The following is an 18,012-nucleotide window of genomic DNA, read 5'->3' as shown; positions in this document are numbered from 1 at the left end:
CCTCCTGACCGCCGGCGGCCGCGGGCCCTGCGCCGCCAACGTCGACCGCCTCGACCACGAGTGCCACCGGCAGGCCGGACGCATCCAGTTCGTCCTCGGCGGCGGCCTGCGCGCCTCCAACGTCGAGCGCGTCGCCGGCCGCTTCAGCACCTACGAGAAGGGCAGCGTGTGGATGCACACGGCCGCCCTGAGCAGCCGTCCCGACCACCCCGCCGAGGAGATTGACTCCAACGAGCTGGTGGGCATGCTGGCAAGCTTGGGTTCCGTCCCGGTGCGGTAGAGAAGCACCGAGATGCCTACTGGGTATGCAGCAGCGGGTGAGTTTGCCCCTCACTTTTTTTTTTTCTTAAGAAGAAAAAGATGACCGTTACCCCATTCCGCCTTTTGCTTTCGTGGGCCTGAATACGGTATTGGATCTGAAAAGCTGACAAAATACCGTAAGAGAATGAACAGTAGTCACAGCTTCATGCGAGTCGTGACAGGTTTTTTTTTTGAGGGGGGGATTTTGATATCGGAAACTGTAGTTTGGGAAAAGTCATTTCCGACACTGGTTTTGTAGCAAAGTGCAATATGGCTGAGGGGATAAAAGTGATTTGGTTTTCAAAATTGGTAAAAAAAAAAAAGGAAGTGGCTATAGATGCTCCCCCCTTCTACTCTGTGTATTTCGGGGCTATGAATAGAGAGCTAGAACGTACGACAAGACATGACATAGGATATTGCGGTCATAGGCGGGCCTACACTGCTAATATCAACATACTCTTTTTTCAACCACTCACGTACATCTTGTTTTGACTAGGCATTCAATTTTGTCTCTTTCGACTACTCTACACCGTATATGCTATGCACTAATCTACAGCTTCTCATCACGTCATTAAGTCTATCCACTAATCTGCTATTTTCCCCACGTCACGCACGTTACTCCTTCTTGGGCTTTTTGCACTCAGTATTTGGGCGCGCCAGGCCTAAACACGTAGCCATCTTGTAGAAAATGTCCACATTGTTGTAGGTGCCTCCAAAGGTCTCCTGGCAGGGGCCCATGGCAAACACAGGCACATCAGTAAGCGAGTGCACGCCCTGAGCCTCGTTGGTAGGCAGAGTGCCGTTGATGACAATACCGTTGGGCGAATCCTTGGCATTGACAATGTAGCTGCCGTCGGCGCCCTTGACCGCAGGCTCACGAGGACCGCTCTTGTGGACCTTGTAGTCCTCTCGGTGGTCGGGGGCAGCGCCGACACCACCGGCGATGGCGTACCGAGGCTCCCAGTTTGAGGGGAAGTTGACGCCGGTGCCATACTGAATGTTCTTGTTCTTCTCGGTGTATTGGGAGAGACCGGACTTTTCGTAGACGCCGATGGCGTTGCGCTTGGTGCGCTCATCGTCGTGCTCGGCAATGTATTCGGTATCAGCGGATCCCCAGACACTAAAAATCGTTGTTAGGGATTTAACACTCCGCATAGTCGTCGTTCAATGGAGGGGCAGGAACTTACTCGAACCCGTGGCCGTGGTCAGCAGAAACAACAACCAGTGTCTCATCGAAAATCTTCAGCTCTTTGAGCTTCTTGATGGTCTCACGGACAGTGTCGTCGAGTTCAAGAAGATCGCCGAGGGCACGGTCGTAGTCAAGAGCGTGCATCTGTTTGTCGACAGAGGCAGCCTCGGACATGAGGAAGAAGCCCTTGTCACCACCACGCTTGTGGAGAACCTCAACAGCCTTGAGAGTCATCTCTTTCAGGCCGGGGAGATCAAGGGCAGAGTCATTTCCGCCCTTGGGGTTATTTTTGAAGTTCTTTAGGTTGTCCTTGTAAACATTACGGTCCAGCCAGACGGGCAAGTTGCTCTGGCAGAAGACACCCAGGGCCTTCTTGCTGGTGTCAATCTTCTCCAGCGAGGTCTTGTTCAAGCTGACAGAGTATCCCTTCTTTGAAAACTCTTCGTAGTAGTCCTTGCCCTTGTAACTGCCCTTACCGGCGAAGAACTGCTCGGCACCGGCACCGAAGAAGACATCAGGGCCTTCATGGTTAGTCCAGCTGTAGTTGGTCAGGCCGTTGAGAGCCTGGTCTATAAGAGGACCGTACTCAGAACGGCGACGGGTGTGGCCGGTGAGAGCAATGGGAGTGGCATCAGCCAAGAATGCCGTGGAGACGGCGCCCCAAGCACCTTTCTGCATTCATAATATTAGCAAGGAACTCAGAATCTAGTTACTAGTTGAGCATACGGTAATTCGGCGGAAGATTTCAACAATGGTCTCGACCTTGGGGTCATCGAAAGGGTCCGGAGACGAATCAGCATGGACTCTGCAGGCCTGTTAGCCGAGTATCACAACAAACACATCACAAGATTCGCATACCCCATGGCATTGACAGTGCTCTTGTGACCAGAGTATAGAGCAGAGGCTGAGTTGGCAGAGTCGGTGATGTAGCTGTCAATCGAGTGAGTCATCTGGTGGCCAAGAACAGGAAACTCGTCCATCTGCATGCGAGTCTGGTATTTGCCGTTGATGCTCTTGTGCCCAAGAAGACGGGCAGCAGTAATCTAACCGTGTTAAGTCTAACTCACTTCACAACTGTAATTCGACTAGGAACGTCAATGCTTCAGGGATGCTTACCATGTTAGTGGTCATGCCGTCACCAATGAAGAAGATGACATTCTTGGCCTTGCGCTTCTTGACAATAGGACGAACGACCCATTCAGCCGTTGTCTTCTCACCCCCATAGTACTGTAGAGTCACGGTGTACTTGCCGGGCTCGTCCAGGGAGAGCTTGCGATAAGCTTTGGAGGCAACGTTGACAATTGACGGAGTCTTCTTGTCCTCGGCAAAGAGATCCTCGTACCACTTGAAAGTCCACTTCTCCAACTCGGGCTCCTTCACTCCGAAGAAGTTGGTGATATCCTTGGCCTCCTTGCCATCTTTTGCAATAGTCACCTTGAATTTCTCATCAGGCTTGCCATCGTGGGCAGCCTCAGAGCCATTGACGGGGGCGTGAACTTCAACTCTCAGGTCAAAAAGCTGACCAGGAAGAAAATCACTCTGATCAGGTGGCAGAAGACACCCTAGAGTTGGGCACGTTCCAAGACGCTGGTAGGTCTGGGCTGAGACAGCTGAGAGCGAAGCTGCCAGAACAGCAGCGACGTTGAGCTTTGCAAGCATGATTGCGGTAGTCCTCGTTGATATTAGTATAACGAAGAATAGGCAATTGGCTTTTCGAGCAAGCTTAGCAAGGAGGGAAAAAGGAAGGAAGGAATGACGAGTTCGGGCGTCGGATTGCGACGTGCTTATATGTCTCGTGGTAATCTCTCTGCGACCCGCGAAAGCTGCTGCAGACCGGCGCATGCAGAAGGCCCTGATCCATGGACCGGAAGCTACCGACTTGGATAGCGTCACCAGGGCCGGATGCTACATGGCGGTTATCAAGCTGTGAGAATCCAGCTTCGACCAGGATGTGTCTTGTCAAGCCATCCGAGCCTGCACTGCCCTTTCTTGACGGAAGGAACTATGAGAAGTAGCTGCATCTAGTGGAGAGATACTGATACCCGATTCGAGCAATAGGGGGAAAAGACAGAAGCGATGTTACCGTGAACCCTTCACCTTCAGGAACAAGGGCACGTGTCGGCGCCACTCTTGATGACAATAGGCTTATCCCATGCTCGTACGGAGTAGAGATGGTCGAAGAGCTGCTGGAGATGAAGGACCAACTCGGTTGGCAGATGGTGTGGGTAAGCCCTTGTTGTGCGGAGTATGTACTGTACTCCGTACAGACTTTTGGTTCGCAGCTTGATCCCGGGAGAGGTTACTTTTGTGTAGCATGAGCGCGGGATACCGGTTGAATGCGGTGGTCTGAACCAAGCTGGAGCAATAGTGTCAGTGCTGTCAAGCCAGGCGAATTCTGATCTAGAGTATCACCACCCTCTCGAGAAGCACTGCTCCGTAGAGCAGCTGCACAGAGCAGCCACTTCGCCTGCATTAAGCTTATCCTAGTTAAAGCGCGGCCACGGGGCGCCAGCCGCTACCACGAACCCGCGGGAGCGTTGCCTCGTGCCCAGATTGAAGGCCCTCATTGGCGATGTGGAGGAACAGGGATCCGTGGTCGGCCAAGGTTCTTTTTAATGTTATTTCCATGCAACGGTATGGCGTGGGAATTTGATACCGGACGGGGATCAACGGAGCAGAGAATGCTGCAGAAGTTGCGATCCAAAAATATTCCAGTTGAAATGGAAATTTTGGTCGGATGAATTGCAGCGACGTTGGCTCTCAACCCTCAGCTGCCATTTGGAAGGTACGATCATGTTGTTCCTCCCATTTCAGCGTCAAACCAACTTAAACTTCCGCAACCGGGAAGCTATCCGCCTCTTGGCGGGTGGGGCCTGGAAAACATTCTTGGAAACTACGTAAAATCTTTCATCCCGTTCAATGGCAGCGACTTGGCACGTGGGGATCAGTGATTGTTAGACACTGCCCTGCGCGTTTGTTTGCTCAAGCTTGTTGGCCACTGTCCACACTTGGAACAATAGCCAACATCAGGTAGTCTGTTTCCCCCCTGTGTTGAGGTACAGTCTTCATTCAGCCCTTCGGTGCACTATCGTTGTACATGATGTCAACTGGGGGTACCCATTCAGCTTCCAAACCTCGTGGACTTCGAATTGAGCGGACCTACATACTAGTTTGTACTTCCAATAAACTATTTGGCGGGGGTTAACGCCTTGGCACGCACAATTTATACCCGATTGCTCACCGAGTTGGCTGCGCAGGCAACCTTGACCGAAGCGATGTTGCAAGAGCCCGCTGACTTGTGAGTCTAGATTCTTACAGTAAGACGCCAAGAGTGTTTAACTGGATCAGATACATGGCTATCGCGCTCTGTGTCATAGTATAATAGAGCATATCACGGTATACTTGCCATTGACCAAATATACTCTGCTGCAGACTGTAGTACGCTGTGGACAAGCTTCGACTTCACGATGGGCTGGGATACCGCGCAAAGAGAGTCAATAGCTTCAGCGTCTTGGAAATTCCCCAGACATGTAACCACGTGCTGCATGGTACACGCCATTATCCATGGCGTGTCATTAAGTGCGGCAATTGATGCTTCCCTGTTATTTCCGGACTATCGCAGGAGCTTGTGTGTTTCTCATGTCTCCTTAGTCAAAACTGGCAATAATATCTGTCCATGATACGCTGTTATTTCTTCTTCTTCTCGTCTATGCAGTCTATATTTTCCCATTGGCTACATTCTCTACAACATGTCCATTCGCTTTTCTGTCCATGTCCATCCACGTTGACTTGTTCATCTTCTCCTGCCCAGCCTCACTCTTGAAATGATATCCACGAGCCCTCGGTCGATCGCCCGTGCCCTCTGGCAGCTCAGGCAGGTATGCAGCCAGGAACCTCTTTCTTTTCTCTTCAAAGTTATCCAACCCCTTCTTCAATTCGCCCCTAATGCCCTGGAAGAATGTATCAATAACGTGGTGGTTATGGATTTGAAGAAGATTCCACCCCAACATCTCCTTTGCATTCAGCAAATGTTGCAGATACGCTCTGTGATGATTGGTACAGGCACAGCATTCACAGCCTTCTTGCAGTGGGACTACCGCGACGCTGTGATCCGCAGACCACATGTTGATACCCATCGGCTGCGGCGTCTCTACCTCTGGCGCTGGGAAGGTAAACGCGAGTGCCACTCCAGCATCAGAAACGCCATTCACGAACGGCAGTGCACAAATGTCTACTCCTAGAGATACTTGGCGCAGAACTTCATGAGGGGATTTCGGTTGATCAAAAGACAGCTTGGGCAGCGCTGCCAGGGGCCCATATGATTTGAGTTCGGGCAGAATGTTGACGTCGTATACCGCCAAGCCCGAGACTTCATCTACAATATCTTCGGCGATGTGTCTCAGATAATCCCATTGGAGAGGCAATTCCACAGGAAGAACCGGCGCAAATACCGAAATGCCCAACTGTTCCAAATGCGCTCTACCTTCGAACTGTCGCAGGAAGTCGTCAACCCATTCCTCTGTCCGTTCTACCATTTTGATGAGTTTTTTCGATGATGGCGTCGAACTTGTATGGAGTGAGTCTGCCAAGGGCACGACTACATCTGGCTGTAGGTTCTTGACTGCTGCCACATACTGCGACACATTGACACTTGCAAAGCCTGTTGATGTAAAGAGTGTGACGGCCTTTGCGCCGTTTCCCATAGGGGTTATAACTGCAGGGCATCTCCTTGCTCCCAGAATGGTGGCTCTGTCTGATGCTAAGGCTGTGAAATTGTGTAGACGGCGGAGCGTGTCATGCTCAGGGGTGTTGTAGATGGGTGGTTCCTTTCGTTCGACGACTGCTCCTGTTAAATACTCTTCTTGTTTCAGTGTTGAAGAAAATGGGGCTGCTTTGCTCACAATCTTCCAATGCCATGTAGGCAGCACCACAATTGGTATACCTGGTCACATTATCAGGCGTAAGATGAGGAATGGCGCCACGAGATGTGATGGCAGTGTAGCTCGGAGTCTCAATCGGCCTTCTTCCAGGTATGGACAGTCGTCCGAGACGGGCAGCGCAGCCATCTGAAATAGCGACGCCCAGGAGCTCGAATATCTTCCGCGCTGGCATGTTTGAGTCGCCTGGCTGAGAGTCACTCATCTTGCAATAACCAAAAGAAAATTTTGCGCTAGTTGCTGGCGCGGACGGCGACTGATCAAAGACAAAATCTAACAACCAGAAAGAACAAGTCGCTCAATAATGAAAAGACAAGGACGTTGGAAAACAGTCAAGGATCGTTGAGTGAGGGTTGAGGAGGATAGGCGTCATGTGAGTCCATTCCCAGAAGGAATCTCGAAAAGTGAAAATGACCAGCTCAGCCAATGAGATATTAACCAAGGCAGCGAATCTGATACCAGCCCCACCTTTTCTGAAATAACCCTAACCCTTCTTTCTTTGGCGGTCCCGTAACCCCAACCCTAAGATACTATTGATTGGAATAAAAATGGGAAGGCACGACTAATACTTCAAAACATGTGGTCGCCCTCGTCTCCGCGGGTCTTCGGCTGCCGACGTCGGACATGAAGAATTGCTCGACTCTCCCGGAGTACTCGGTACCCACGCACTGACACGGCGTCACTGGTGGCTGTTGCAGTCTCGGTGGACCCACTTGCCTTGACAGCCAGAACGTCGACTGGTCAATATATGGGCCTTGAGCCAATAGATGGATGTGCCTCACCACGTTGGCCAAAAGCGGCTCGCCATGTCATGAGTCTGCGCCCGCGCCTGCCTCACACTGGGGTGGCAGACTGACAGACCCGGACAGATGTTTTCTTCTCTGCTTGGTATTCTGTACTCTCGGCGCTGGTTCAAAAACCTCCTTGGCGCTACCCGTAAACTATCGTCAAACCTTGGGGTCAACATCTTCTTCCAGCCGCCTCGGCCCATCTTTACAGTGTGCTAGACTTTACGTCCCGGAATAACTACCCCTTGTCCTCAGCAAGCTTACGCATCAATCACTCCGCCATTGACACGGCATTGTAAGAAGTACGAGGCCCAGACGGCCCAGACAGCCAAGCGGCCCAGACCAGCCTCACAAACCCTCCTGACGCTTCGGGCCTTTCAAGCCGGACGCTTTGCGCACGTCGACCCACATCCGTGTTAGCCGGCTCTGTCTGGGCGAACTGGGCTGTTTCGCAACCAACTCGTCTCGAGACCAAGCCCGTCTCGTATCGCCGCCGTTCCAGTTTCCTGCATCATCATGGTCGGCCATCATGAAGACGAAGACCAGCCCCTCATGACCGAATCCGAGCGACGCGAAGCCAACGTCGGCCTCGACGACGTCGTCAACTCGGACCGTCATCAAGACGGCAGCCATCGCCAGCGCGGCAACAATGCCACCACCACAACGGATGCCGGACATCCGGACGCACCTCTTGATAGCAGCAATGGCACTCTCCACGTCGAGGATGAGAGCGACCCCCCTACGCCGCGATTCGTACAGGATGAGAATGCGTGGAAGAGATGGAAATGGGTTCCCTACCCTGTGCGCCGAATGATTCGCGCCGCTGGCAAATGGTCAAAGGGCCCTACCAACCCGCAGCCATATCGCATCAAGCCGTTCTTCCCCATGATTCAAGAATACCCGTTATTCCTCGTGGACAAGTTTCTCCCCACGGTAAAGCGACGCTTCTGGGTGCTCTTTTTCTATTTCTCTATTTGGCTTATTACATTCGTGCTTGTCAAGAGACAGGGAACCATTGCCACCGAAGTTGCCGGATGGGGCCAACCCCAGACCATTGGATGCGGCGCGTCATACTGGGGTTCGGGCAATTCATGCGGCGTCGATGGGAACGACTGCCGCCCGTTCGGAGGCAGTGGCTTCGCGTTCCGGTGCTCAGCGAATTGCGCCAGCTATCAAGCACTCAACCCGAGGGCTGTTGGCGACCAGGAAGTTCTCTATCAGCCCTTGATTGTGGGCGGGCCGTCCAACGACGTTGCGCCTGAGAATGCCACCTATCGAGGGGATTCGTACATTTGCGGCGCCGCTATTCACGCCGGTGTCATTTCCAACGCCAATGGGGGCTGCGGTGTCGTCAAGCTTGTTGGCAGGAGCCAGAATTATCTGAGTACACAGAGAAATGGCCTTACCAGCATACACTTTGACTCGTATTTTCCGCTGTCGTTTTCGTTTTTGCCAGACGTCCATTGCGAATCTCAGGACACGAGATGGTCGCTGTTGGCCATCTCTGTCGTTTTTACGGCAGTCTTGTCGGTTTTTACCTCGTCTCCGGCCATGTTCTTCTTTCCAACCTTTATCGGCGTCTTCTGGACCGTGGGCATGGCCACCGATCCGCCAACCAACAGGTCCGTCACAGCACTATTCTCCAATATTATGGGCAAGTTCCTGCCAGCCATGTTTGTCGCTTGGGTCATGTACGACAAGATGGGCGTTCGTCGCACGCTCAGAGGCCTGACTGCGCAAATTGAAAAGACTGTTTTGTGGCTGGGCGCATGCTGGGTCGGCGCCCTGGACAATTACACCCTCAGCTTCATCCCCATTCAGCGTCTCAACGCCCACGACCTGAATCAGCAGCCGGGCGCCAAAGCAGCGCTGTCCGTAATCATTATTGTTCTCGTCGTCATCGTCGCAACCCAAGTGTGGTTCTTTCGTCAAGAAGCCCGCTTCATCAAATACATTAAGCTCTACGCCATTATTCTCCTCGGCATCATCATCTCTCTCGTTCTCCCCGGTCTCAACTTGCGCATTCACCACTACATTCTCGCGCTTCTTTTACTCCCGGGAACGAGCCTGCAAATGCGGCCGTCTCTCCTCTACCAAGGGCTCCTCATTGGCCTATTCATCAACGGCATTGCCCGCTGGGGATTCGACTCTGTTCTACAGACCTCGGCCGCGCTTCAAGGTGATGCCCAAAAGGGAACACCTCTGCCTACAATTCATGCTCCCATCATAGATCTTTCAAATACAACAGCCGTGCAGTCAAATATTACATTCACTTGGGATAAGTCGGAGTACATGCAGTTTGACGGCATTAGCATTCTCGTCAACGATGTTGAGCGATTGAGATCGTATTTTAACGATGTCGACGCCAACGAGGAATTTGTTTGGTCAAGAAATAAGACGCTAGGTTTGCCAGAGTACTTTAGATTTGGATTTATGGATGGCAGTGATAGCGGGGATTATACCAAGGCCGGTATCTGGACTGTCGACGGGGAGTGGGTGGAGATGAAGCCGGGCGCGTCAAAGCTCAAGGCCAGGAGTTTAAGGGAAGACGGCGTGAGGGCGTGATGTAGTTTTGAATATACTTGTATAATGGCTATTGCTGGCTGATGTCTCTTGTTGTAAGGCGAGTAGCCGTGTTGAGTAACCGGGATCGCCTAATATCCAACAGAAGTAATCGTCTTGCCCATGCTCAATCTATACATGATGTATATCCCATTTCCCATAACACAAATTATGTAGTCTCCATTCATGCTATTCATAATGGATTTGTACCGTTTTCGTCCAGACAGCCATACTCCATGGATGCCGTCTCCACTTTGACACTTGCCCACCTCTCACTCTCATCATCTCACACTCAAACATCACCAGCAATTACACTATAAACCCCCCCCCCCCCCCCCCTCGTTTTTTTTTTTTCCCGAAAATGCCTCCCCGGATACCAACGCAAGCGGACTTCTCGTCCCTTTCGTCCACCCTCCCCCTGGCCCTGCACTTCCCCTCGCCGCCCGAATCAACGACCGCCCTCCTCATCCTCTTCCACGGCCTGGGCGACTCCGAGACGCCCTTTGCCAGCTTTGCCCGCAACCTCAACCTCCCCGGCGTGCTGGCCATTTCCGTCCGCGGCACACGCCCGCTCCCGCCGTCACTCGTCGACGACTCGCCTCTGCCGGCGGGGCATTTCCACTGGGGCGATGACATTGCGCTGGACCAGAGCACGGGGGAGCTGGACCCCGACCCGGGGTTCGCGAGGGCCTCCGGACTCGTGGTGCGGGAGCTGATTGAGGGCGTGCTGGTTGACAAGTGCGGCTGGGAGATGGGCGACGTGCTGCTGTTTGGCTTCGGGCAGGGCGGCTCGTTGGCATTGGGGATGGCGGCGCAGCTGGCTGCCGAGCGTGTTGTGGACGTTTCTGCGTCCGGGGAAGGGGGGAGGGCGTTTAAGGGTGTTGTTTCGATTGGCGGCGGCCTGCCTGGGAGTATGGTGTCGGCGAGGCGTGACAGGGACAAGAGCGATACGCACGTGTTGGCATGCCAGGTCGATGGGGATATGGAAGATGGCATCAGGCAAGAGTTTAAGAATGTACAGGTCGTGAGGTGGGGAGGGGGCGAGGTACGAATGCCGAGGGATAGGGGGGAGGTTCTTCCCGTCATGAGGTTTTTCGCGGACAGGCTTAAGAGCGGCTGGCCCTGATGCGGGGGCTACAGTGTGGTGGTGAAAACGGTCATCGCATACAAATGTTGATTGCTATGTGGTGGTGTCGACGTCGCCGGCCTGGAGCATGTCCGCCAGAATGTCCCATTTGGCAGACTGGGCGTCGCTTGTCGCGCGCGCAACGCTCCGGAGACCGGACCATATGAAGCGTACTTGTCTATCTACTTCTACTTTGATGTCCGTCAACACCTCTTCATACGATTTGCCGACGTGGGCCTCTTCCTCCGTATCGACGACGCCGCTTCTTATTCGTTCTAGTTTTAGAGAGAGATCAAGCATGTCAAGGATGCTTTCTCTGATAGGTGTTAATCTGCTTCCCAGACAAGCCTGGTCAACCATTGCCTTGAGGGCTTTCTCATGCGTGGAGATAAGGTTGTCCATGTCGTGGGATACCGCGAGATCACGACGTAGCTCTATGTCAATGGGAATGAGGACAAGAGTGGTGAGGTATGTCTGGATGGTAGTGCAGAACCAGAGGAGTTTGCTGCGGGCAGAGTAGAAAGTGGCACTGGCGTTCCAGTTATCGCGGTCTGTCCAGTAGTTATCCAGCATTCTCGGAGACTGAAGAGCATGCGTGGCGCGTTTGAATTGCAGCAGGAGTGTGAAAAGGGATTGGTAGTGTTGCATGCTTGTGTCGTTGAAGATCATTTGGAGAGGCCAGGAAAGACGGTAGTTGACGGTTATGCCGCTGAGGACGGAGCGGACTGAGTTACGGCATTGGATGGCTGGCAGGTTGAGCATGTTCTCGGAGACGGTGACAGTCAGACGACTAGGATCAATGGCGGCGAAGCCATCTTGGGCCGCCGCCGTTAGCGCATACCGGTCTGACCAGTCTGCCCGTAGGGAGTCGAGCTTGGCGAATATGCTGGCGGAGAAGTTGGAGGATGCTGAGCCGTCGGACATGAGATAGATGGCGTGAAGGGTGTCAAGGGTTGATGGGAGTGCCCAGTCGTCAAAGAGTGTGCGTTTGAGTGTCGTTGATGTTGCGCGGTACTTGCTTTGGATCCAGCGGTCGAATGCTATGTCGAATAGCTCTGCAAATGGGACAAGTTCTTGTCCGGCTGGGCATATCGTTTCGTAGTCCAGAGGCGGTTCGTTTCTGGCTTTTAGAGAGACTGCTGCGTCATATTTCCCGAGCAGTTTCAAAACAATAATGTTCTTTCCGGCATTATAGATGTTGCCTAAAGCAGTTCGAAGAAAAGCCGGTGCGTGCAATGCTCCGTCTGGCGTCCGGCGCAAATGGTATCGATCTTGCCATGTTTTCCTCAACGGTGTGCTGGGTGATACCTCTGCCACGAAAAACAAATCACTGGCTGAAAGGAGTTTGCCTTCGTCCATCCACAGACGAATTGGCCGCAGATACACCCTGAAGCATTCAGCAAAAATGCGCGCCAGAAATTCGTACAGTTCTGCCTTTCCGCTGAGCTGCGCGACGCAAGCCTCGTCGAACACCAGCTCCAGATATCGAAATGGTGTGGATTGGGGCTCAGCCTCGATCGTTGACACAATATTAGCTAGGGCATGTAATGGTTGTAGCCAGGGTATTAGCTTGGCCTTGATGCCGACAAGGCTTAGCACGACACTTGCAGAGGGCGCTACTAGACGGTGTTGCAGTTCGGATATGTGTTGGTCTAGCTCACGCAGTCGATCGGAGATGCAATCCTGAAAGGCTTGCAAGTGAGGAACATCTTGTCGCTGCCCCACAAACAACCGAAGCCTTCGAAGGTGGCCGCCGAAATCTGTGAAAGTCTGCATGATGGCTCTGTATGGCTCCCACTCCATGTTATCCAGCTGGTAAGATGGGACTGCCACGCAATTTCGAGTGAAGAGGGTACAGTCGAGTCCTTGGAGCATAAATAGGACATCCCGTACAACCTGGATCTCTGAAACGGCTACTTTCCGTATCTGTCTTGATAGGTCTTCGGGTGGTAGCTGCATTCTCCATTTCTGTGCAGCCTGCACCTGTTCAAGGGTAGTTACATCTTCAGGATGCGAAATGTAAGAAGCTGCTGTGCGTATCGCCGAGTCCCCGTCGCCATACAACAACGTATCCTCAGGTTCAGTAGTGAATTGTTGATCATAGACGTCATCTTCGGAATCGTCGCTGTAATTTATGTTCTGCCAAAGAGAACCATCTTCGTCCCAGCCGTCTTCCTTTGCAATGTCCTCCCAACGCAAAGCTATCGCAGGTGTGGCCTCGCTGCGCCCTAACAGCTTCAAGTCGCGGAGGTTGGATTTAAACGTGGGTTGATCAGATAGTTCCAAAAAGAGGTGCAAGATTTCAGGATGCCATTTGGATGGATGGCTTGGTAACCTCTCCAATCGTTGTCGCAAGGCATCCGCTAAATCATCCCGGTCGTTGATGCGAAACCGCTCGTCAAGACCGTCCAAGACCTTTTCTACTTCAAAATGATTAGTTTGTAGAAAGGTATGCGACTTCAATTTCCTCAACGAAGCATCGCTGATTTTATCAAGCTTTGAGGAGTCTGCCTAATTATCGCGTCAGGACAGGTAGTAATAGCATCATCACAGGCAGAATAACAGCGGAGCAACTTGGAAAGGGAAGCGAATCGTACTTGAACAGACGGAGGTGCCAACACCTCAACCAGCTCGCGTGTTAAAGAGCCTAGCTGTGACGCAAAAGACATGGCGATCTTCCTTGTCCATCTTCCACCGAAAACGCAGCGGTGCCTGGTCGTCGGGAGGCGGCAGTACTTGGACGAGATGGTGGAATGCCCAAGTGCATACTCTGATATTGAGGGTATAGAGTCTGGTGTAACTACTATTAGGTACTCCGTACTTCGTACACCAGACACTATGGAGTTTGATGTGGCGGGGCACCCAGATTTCTGGCGCGCTTGGCTGGTGGGGTTTCGGATGCGCGTCAAACCAGTAGCTGCAAGCCCCCTTTCTAACCTTTCCAGTGTCCAGTTGGGACCGAAGACCCAACACGGTATCTTGCTATCGCATACTGTACCGGAAAACACTGTAGTATGTTAGTATATACTTGATGCTTGCGACTTCTATCCTACCAAAGACTGGACCTTGCATGTGCACACATTTGATGATTCTCGACATTCACGACCAAGCTGCTGGTCAATCCATCCACGTCTCAGCAACACGAAGCCCAGACGATTCATCTCCCATCAGACAACGCATCCGAATACGATTTATCCGGCGACTACCTATACTACTCTAGCTGTTTCGTGACAAACCAGCTCGGTTGTGAAGCGTGTACAAGGCAGAGCATTGCGCCCAAGCATCATAGCTCACTCAATCAACACACCATGGCAATCGCACGACCCGTCAGGGTCCTGCTGTTTGCTGCCGCTATTCTCTGGTGCTTTTTTCTCTATCAAGTCTTCCGACCGTCATCGGGTCTCCGTGGGCCGGGCGAGCGCTATGTTAACTTTGAGCGTGATCCCAATCTAGATCGTTCGTATTCCGTTTCGCGCAATCAGGTCCCATCCCAGTCTAATCAAGTTGGTAACTATAGCTACGGGAGAACCAGAAGGGGTTCTTGTACGGACTTCCGACAGATATGCACCCGATGCCGCAGATACTGATCGCGTCAATGCCACATTGCTGGCTTTGGTGCGAAATTCCGAGGTTGATGAAATGGTTTCCTCGATGAATGACTTGGAGCGAACATGGAACAGCAAGTTCAACTATCCATGGACTTTTTTCAACGATGAACCTTTTTCAGAGGAATTCAAGAAGAAGACCCAGGCTGCTACCAAGGCCAAATGCAACTACGGTGAGCTTCAACACGGGCTGCCCACTGTCGAAGCCAGACTTGTCTAACTTGATGCAGAAATCATCCCAAAGGAGCATTGGTCCGTCCCCTCATGGATTGATCAACAACTATACGACGAATCTACTGCGATACTTGAGAAGGGAGGTGTTCAGTACGCGAAAATGGTATCATATCATCAAATGTGCCGATGGAACAGTGGTCTCTTCTACAAGCATCCTGCTCTTCAAAATACCAAGTGGTATTGGCGCGTTGAGCCCAAAGTTCATTTCTTTTGCGATATCGACTACGATATTTTTCGATACATGCAAGATAACAACAAGACGTATGGCTTCACCATTACGCTGTACGATGAGCCCAAAACACTGCCCACTCTGTGGCCTGAAACGGTCCGGTTCCTCGCTGATCACCCTGAGCACCTCCATACCAACAATGCTCTCAACTGGCTTACCGACTCTGAAAGACGCCCAGCGCATAACAAGGGGGCTCAGGGCTACTCTACATGCCATTTCTGGAGCAACTTTGAGGTTGCGGATATGGACTTTTGGAGAAGCAAGCCGTACGAGGACTACTTCAATCACTTGGATCGAGCGGGCGGCTTTTTCTACGAGCGATGGGGCGATGCTCCCGTCCACAGTATCGGTCTTGGCCTGTTTGAGGACAAGAGCAAAATTCATTGGTATGCCATCGTCAAGAATCGTTCAAGGAAATTGGGTTACATGGCTAATGGTGAAATAGGTTCCGCGACATTGGTTATCAGCACATTCCATTCTTCAACTGCCCCAATTCGCCCAAGTGCAGTGGCTGCGTTACTGGACGCCTAACCGATGGGGAAGCTTTCTTACACCACGAAGATTGCAGGCCGAACTGGTTTAAGTATGTCGGCTTGGGATAAGCACGCATTGACAACGAGTGAGATGGAGATTGGACTTGTTTTCTTTTGGAGGGCCACTTTGCCTATCGCGTAATGACACATAAACCGGTTGGGAAATTTGGAATAATAATACTGGGACAACAAAGCTTGGGATCCGCAACTGGAGCATTTGATTTGGGATCTAGGTGTTCATGGCGCTTGGTAGGCTGAGATCATTTTGTTTCTGACCATGTCAATTCTTGTTGTCACAAGAAAACAAGACCTTGCGATGCGAGGATAGGTGGGGCCCCTTGCACCATGCGTCAATATAAATGACTTGATGAAAGAGACTTTGAACTTCGTTGAAAGCATTTACATAGTTTTCCTTATTTGCATGTAACGGTATAAATTGTATTATACATTGAAAACTGCAACGACGCCAGAGGAGCCTCCTACACAAAACTGATCTCCCCAGCCATCTTCTTTCCACGCCAGACAGCTAATCACATTACTGCGTGTTTTTTCTTTGCCGTCTCTGCCAATAGCTTTCTTCTTTTGCTCATAACCATGCGGGCCCCAAGGGACATTTACTTTGGCAACAACTTTACCCGTGAGCAGATCCCACGCCCATACTCTACCTTCGCCATTGCTCCCGGGTTCCACGGCCATTTCGTCGCCTGCAATCACGTACTTCTCCCGGTGGCCTAGGAGTGACTGCACTCGGATTTCTTCGTTCTTCCATAGAGGATCGCAATATGCCCGAAGGCAACTGCCGTTCTCGCGATCCATCAGTCGCACTTTGCTGTCCAGTGTGCCCACCAACATTGACCGGCCATCCTTTGTGAGAGTTAGACTGGTGACGCTTGCTCCCATAACATCCGTCGTGCATCGGCCCATCCTTATGTCATAGCTTCGCACTCTCCCGTCCACACTGCCGGTCACGATCTCGGGGCCTCGAACAACCAGCGACGTGATTGCGTCTCGGGCGTCGTTCAACACCTGAATAGGTTTGACACTGCCGCTCTTCACGTCCCATATTCGCGCGGTGGTGTCAAAGCCACCACTCACAATCAACGAATCGCCATCCCCTGCGAAGCTGACACAATTGATTCGTGCTGAATGTCCGTAAACGTTGCCTCCAAACCGTCTCGTTGTGACTGCCGTAGCAACGTCCCACAAGAAAACAGAGCGGTCGCCACCGCCCGAGATAAATTTTTCATTGTCTGCTGCGACATCTAGACTGAGTACTTCATATCCATGCGCCGAGTACGTTTGAATCAGACGGCCTTGCGGCACCGCTGGCTTTGGTCCCGACTGAGCCTCCGGCACGGTAATGTTAGAAAATGGGTTGTACAGGCGGATGGAGCGATCCCCGGAGCCCGTCAAGATGTAGGACCCGGGAGACGCTGAGTACTTGACGGCATGGACGGGGCCTATGGTTCTGGGTGTCAAAATGGCCTCCAAGATAGTTTTCGACTTCAAGCTTGCTGAAAGGCCGACGTACCATTAGAACCAAGCAGGTAAGCCGCTGGTTTATCTGGGAAACTCATTTTGACGAGAAATTCCCCATCATTTCCGTATCTTCGAATGGGTTGGTGTGTTGTTAGCAGTTTCCCATTTGAGGTCGACTGCTAGAGGCTCGGCGGTGGTCAGCTAAGCGATTCAGAGACGGAAGGCACCAAATCTCTTTAATTTGATTGGCTGCTTTAGCGGAACACCACCAGTTGTCAACAAAGAGGCTCTTCTTTGCTCTTTTCCCCGACTTCGACTTCCGGACACTTTCACTTCACTCTTTTACATTGAAATGAGTCGCGTACAATTGATCCAAAAGCACATTGTTTCATTTGTACCGGTATGTACGGGTATTCAGTGTATGTGCATCCCTCATACATGCTTCCTTCGTTTCTATTTCAGTACTGGCCGAGTTTGTCGTGACTCTCCAGTCCTATCTATCATCATAAATCCGCGAGGATCCGCCTTGGCCGCCGTTCTTTGCTTCCCAATACGAATGTTTGAATACATAAGGTGAATAATAATCCTGACCAGTACTGTTAAACTTGACTTGTCAACCTGACAGTCACCCAAAAACTAAGAAAACGCCGGCTCATGCAAAATTACCAGACAAAGAAAAAAGAACAGGGTATGGGTTTTAATTTGGTGAACAATAGACCACATCCATATCAATTGGATATGTCCGCTCTAAAGGACGGAGGATCTGCCAGTGAGGTTGCTCAGTTCCATTGCTAGCGAAGTTGCTGACACAAACGTCATCAAAGGACCTTTCTCTAGAGCCCTGGTCCCGAATTCTATACAGCTTTTGGAGTCGCTGGTCCAGTGCCATCTGAGAAGTTCGGGCGTGCTCCCAAATGTTTGCACAGCTATCCACTGTCGTTGTGGCAATTCGCATGCTGCCGATCACTTCGTGCATGGCGCTCAGAGGTCCACTTGAAGTCAAAACATCCATGGCAGTGATCACGGCGAT

General features: G+C 51.7%; 8 protein-coding genes across 8 annotated transcripts in view; 4 read left to right on the top strand and 4 right to left on the bottom strand.

Annotated features, from left to right (window-relative positions):
* Positions 1-280, top strand: part of MAA_07328 (uncharacterized protein) — a gene marked incomplete at both ends in the record, with an annotated part of 723 nt that extends 443 nt beyond the window's left edge. Inside the window, one exon of the mRNA XM_007825326.1 lies at positions 74-280. Within this exon, the coding sequence (XP_007823517.1) occupies positions 74-280 (207 nt within the window). The remainder of the gene's footprint in view (positions 1-73) is intronic.
* A 635-nt stretch (positions 281-915) lies between these two features.
* On the bottom strand, positions 916-3,148 carry MAA_07327 (alkaline phosphatase; the record flags this gene model as incomplete). The annotated part of the gene is made up of 5 exons (XM_007825325.1): positions 916-1,420; positions 1,488-2,161; positions 2,216-2,294; positions 2,348-2,532; positions 2,606-3,148. The coding sequence occupies 5 exons, from the start codon at positions 3,146-3,148 to the stop codon at positions 916-918; spliced, it is 1,986 nt and encodes a 661-aa protein (XP_007823516.1).
* A 2,057-nt stretch (positions 3,149-5,205) lies between these two features.
* MAA_11260 (BTB/POZ fold protein) lies at positions 5,206-6,601 on the bottom strand (the record flags this gene model as incomplete). Its single annotated transcript, XM_011413240.1, has 2 exons — positions 5,206-6,329; positions 6,391-6,601. 2 exons carry the CDS (start codon positions 6,599-6,601, stop codon positions 5,206-5,208), a joined length of 1,335 nt encoding a protein of 444 aa, XP_011411542.1.
* Positions 6,602-7,730: 1,129 nt separating this feature from the next.
* Positions 7,731-9,779, top strand: MAA_07326 (LCCL domain-containing protein; the record flags this gene model as incomplete). Its single annotated transcript, XM_007825324.1, has 1 exon — positions 7,731-9,779. One exon carries the CDS (start codon positions 7,731-7,733, stop codon positions 9,777-9,779), a length of 2,049 nt encoding a protein of 682 aa, XP_007823515.1.
* A 358-nt stretch (positions 9,780-10,137) lies between these two features.
* Positions 10,138-10,902, top strand: MAA_07325 (phospholipase/Carboxylesterase superfamily protein; the record flags this gene model as incomplete). The annotated part of the gene is made up of 1 exon (XM_007825323.1): positions 10,138-10,902. One exon carries the CDS (start codon positions 10,138-10,140, stop codon positions 10,900-10,902), a length of 765 nt encoding a protein of 254 aa, XP_007823514.1.
* Positions 10,903-10,956: 54 nt separating this feature from the next.
* MAA_07324 (Spc97/Spc98 family protein) lies at positions 10,957-13,571 on the bottom strand (the record flags this gene model as incomplete). The annotated part of the gene is made up of 2 exons (XM_007825322.1): positions 10,957-13,413; positions 13,500-13,571. 2 exons carry the CDS (start codon positions 13,569-13,571, stop codon positions 10,957-10,959), a joined length of 2,529 nt encoding a protein of 842 aa, XP_007823513.1.
* A 639-nt stretch (positions 13,572-14,210) lies between these two features.
* MAA_07323 (glycosyltransferase family 15 protein) lies at positions 14,211-15,572 on the top strand (the record flags this gene model as incomplete). Its single annotated transcript, XM_007825321.2, has 4 exons — positions 14,211-14,358; positions 14,435-14,680; positions 14,738-15,356; positions 15,416-15,572. The coding sequence occupies 4 exons, from the start codon at positions 14,211-14,213 to the stop codon at positions 15,570-15,572; spliced, it is 1,170 nt and encodes a 389-aa protein (XP_007823512.2).
* A 372-nt stretch (positions 15,573-15,944) lies between these two features.
* MAA_11259 (uncharacterized protein) lies at positions 15,945-17,080 on the bottom strand (the record flags this gene model as incomplete). Its single annotated transcript, XM_011413239.1, has 2 exons — positions 15,945-16,963; positions 17,035-17,080. The coding sequence occupies 2 exons, from the start codon at positions 17,078-17,080 to the stop codon at positions 15,945-15,947; spliced, it is 1,065 nt and encodes a 354-aa protein (XP_011411541.1).
* Between the last annotated feature and the right edge of the window lie 932 nt (positions 17,081-18,012).

This window comes from Metarhizium robertsii (assembly GCF_000187425.2).
Source record: "Metarhizium robertsii ARSEF 23 chromosome Unknown MAA_Scf_5, whole genome shotgun sequence".
NCBI lineage: Eukaryota > Fungi > Ascomycota > Sordariomycetes > Hypocreales > Clavicipitaceae > Metarhizium > Metarhizium robertsii.
The sequence above is the reverse complement of the archived record's forward strand: the minus strand, read 5'-3'. Positions and strand labels throughout refer to the sequence as shown.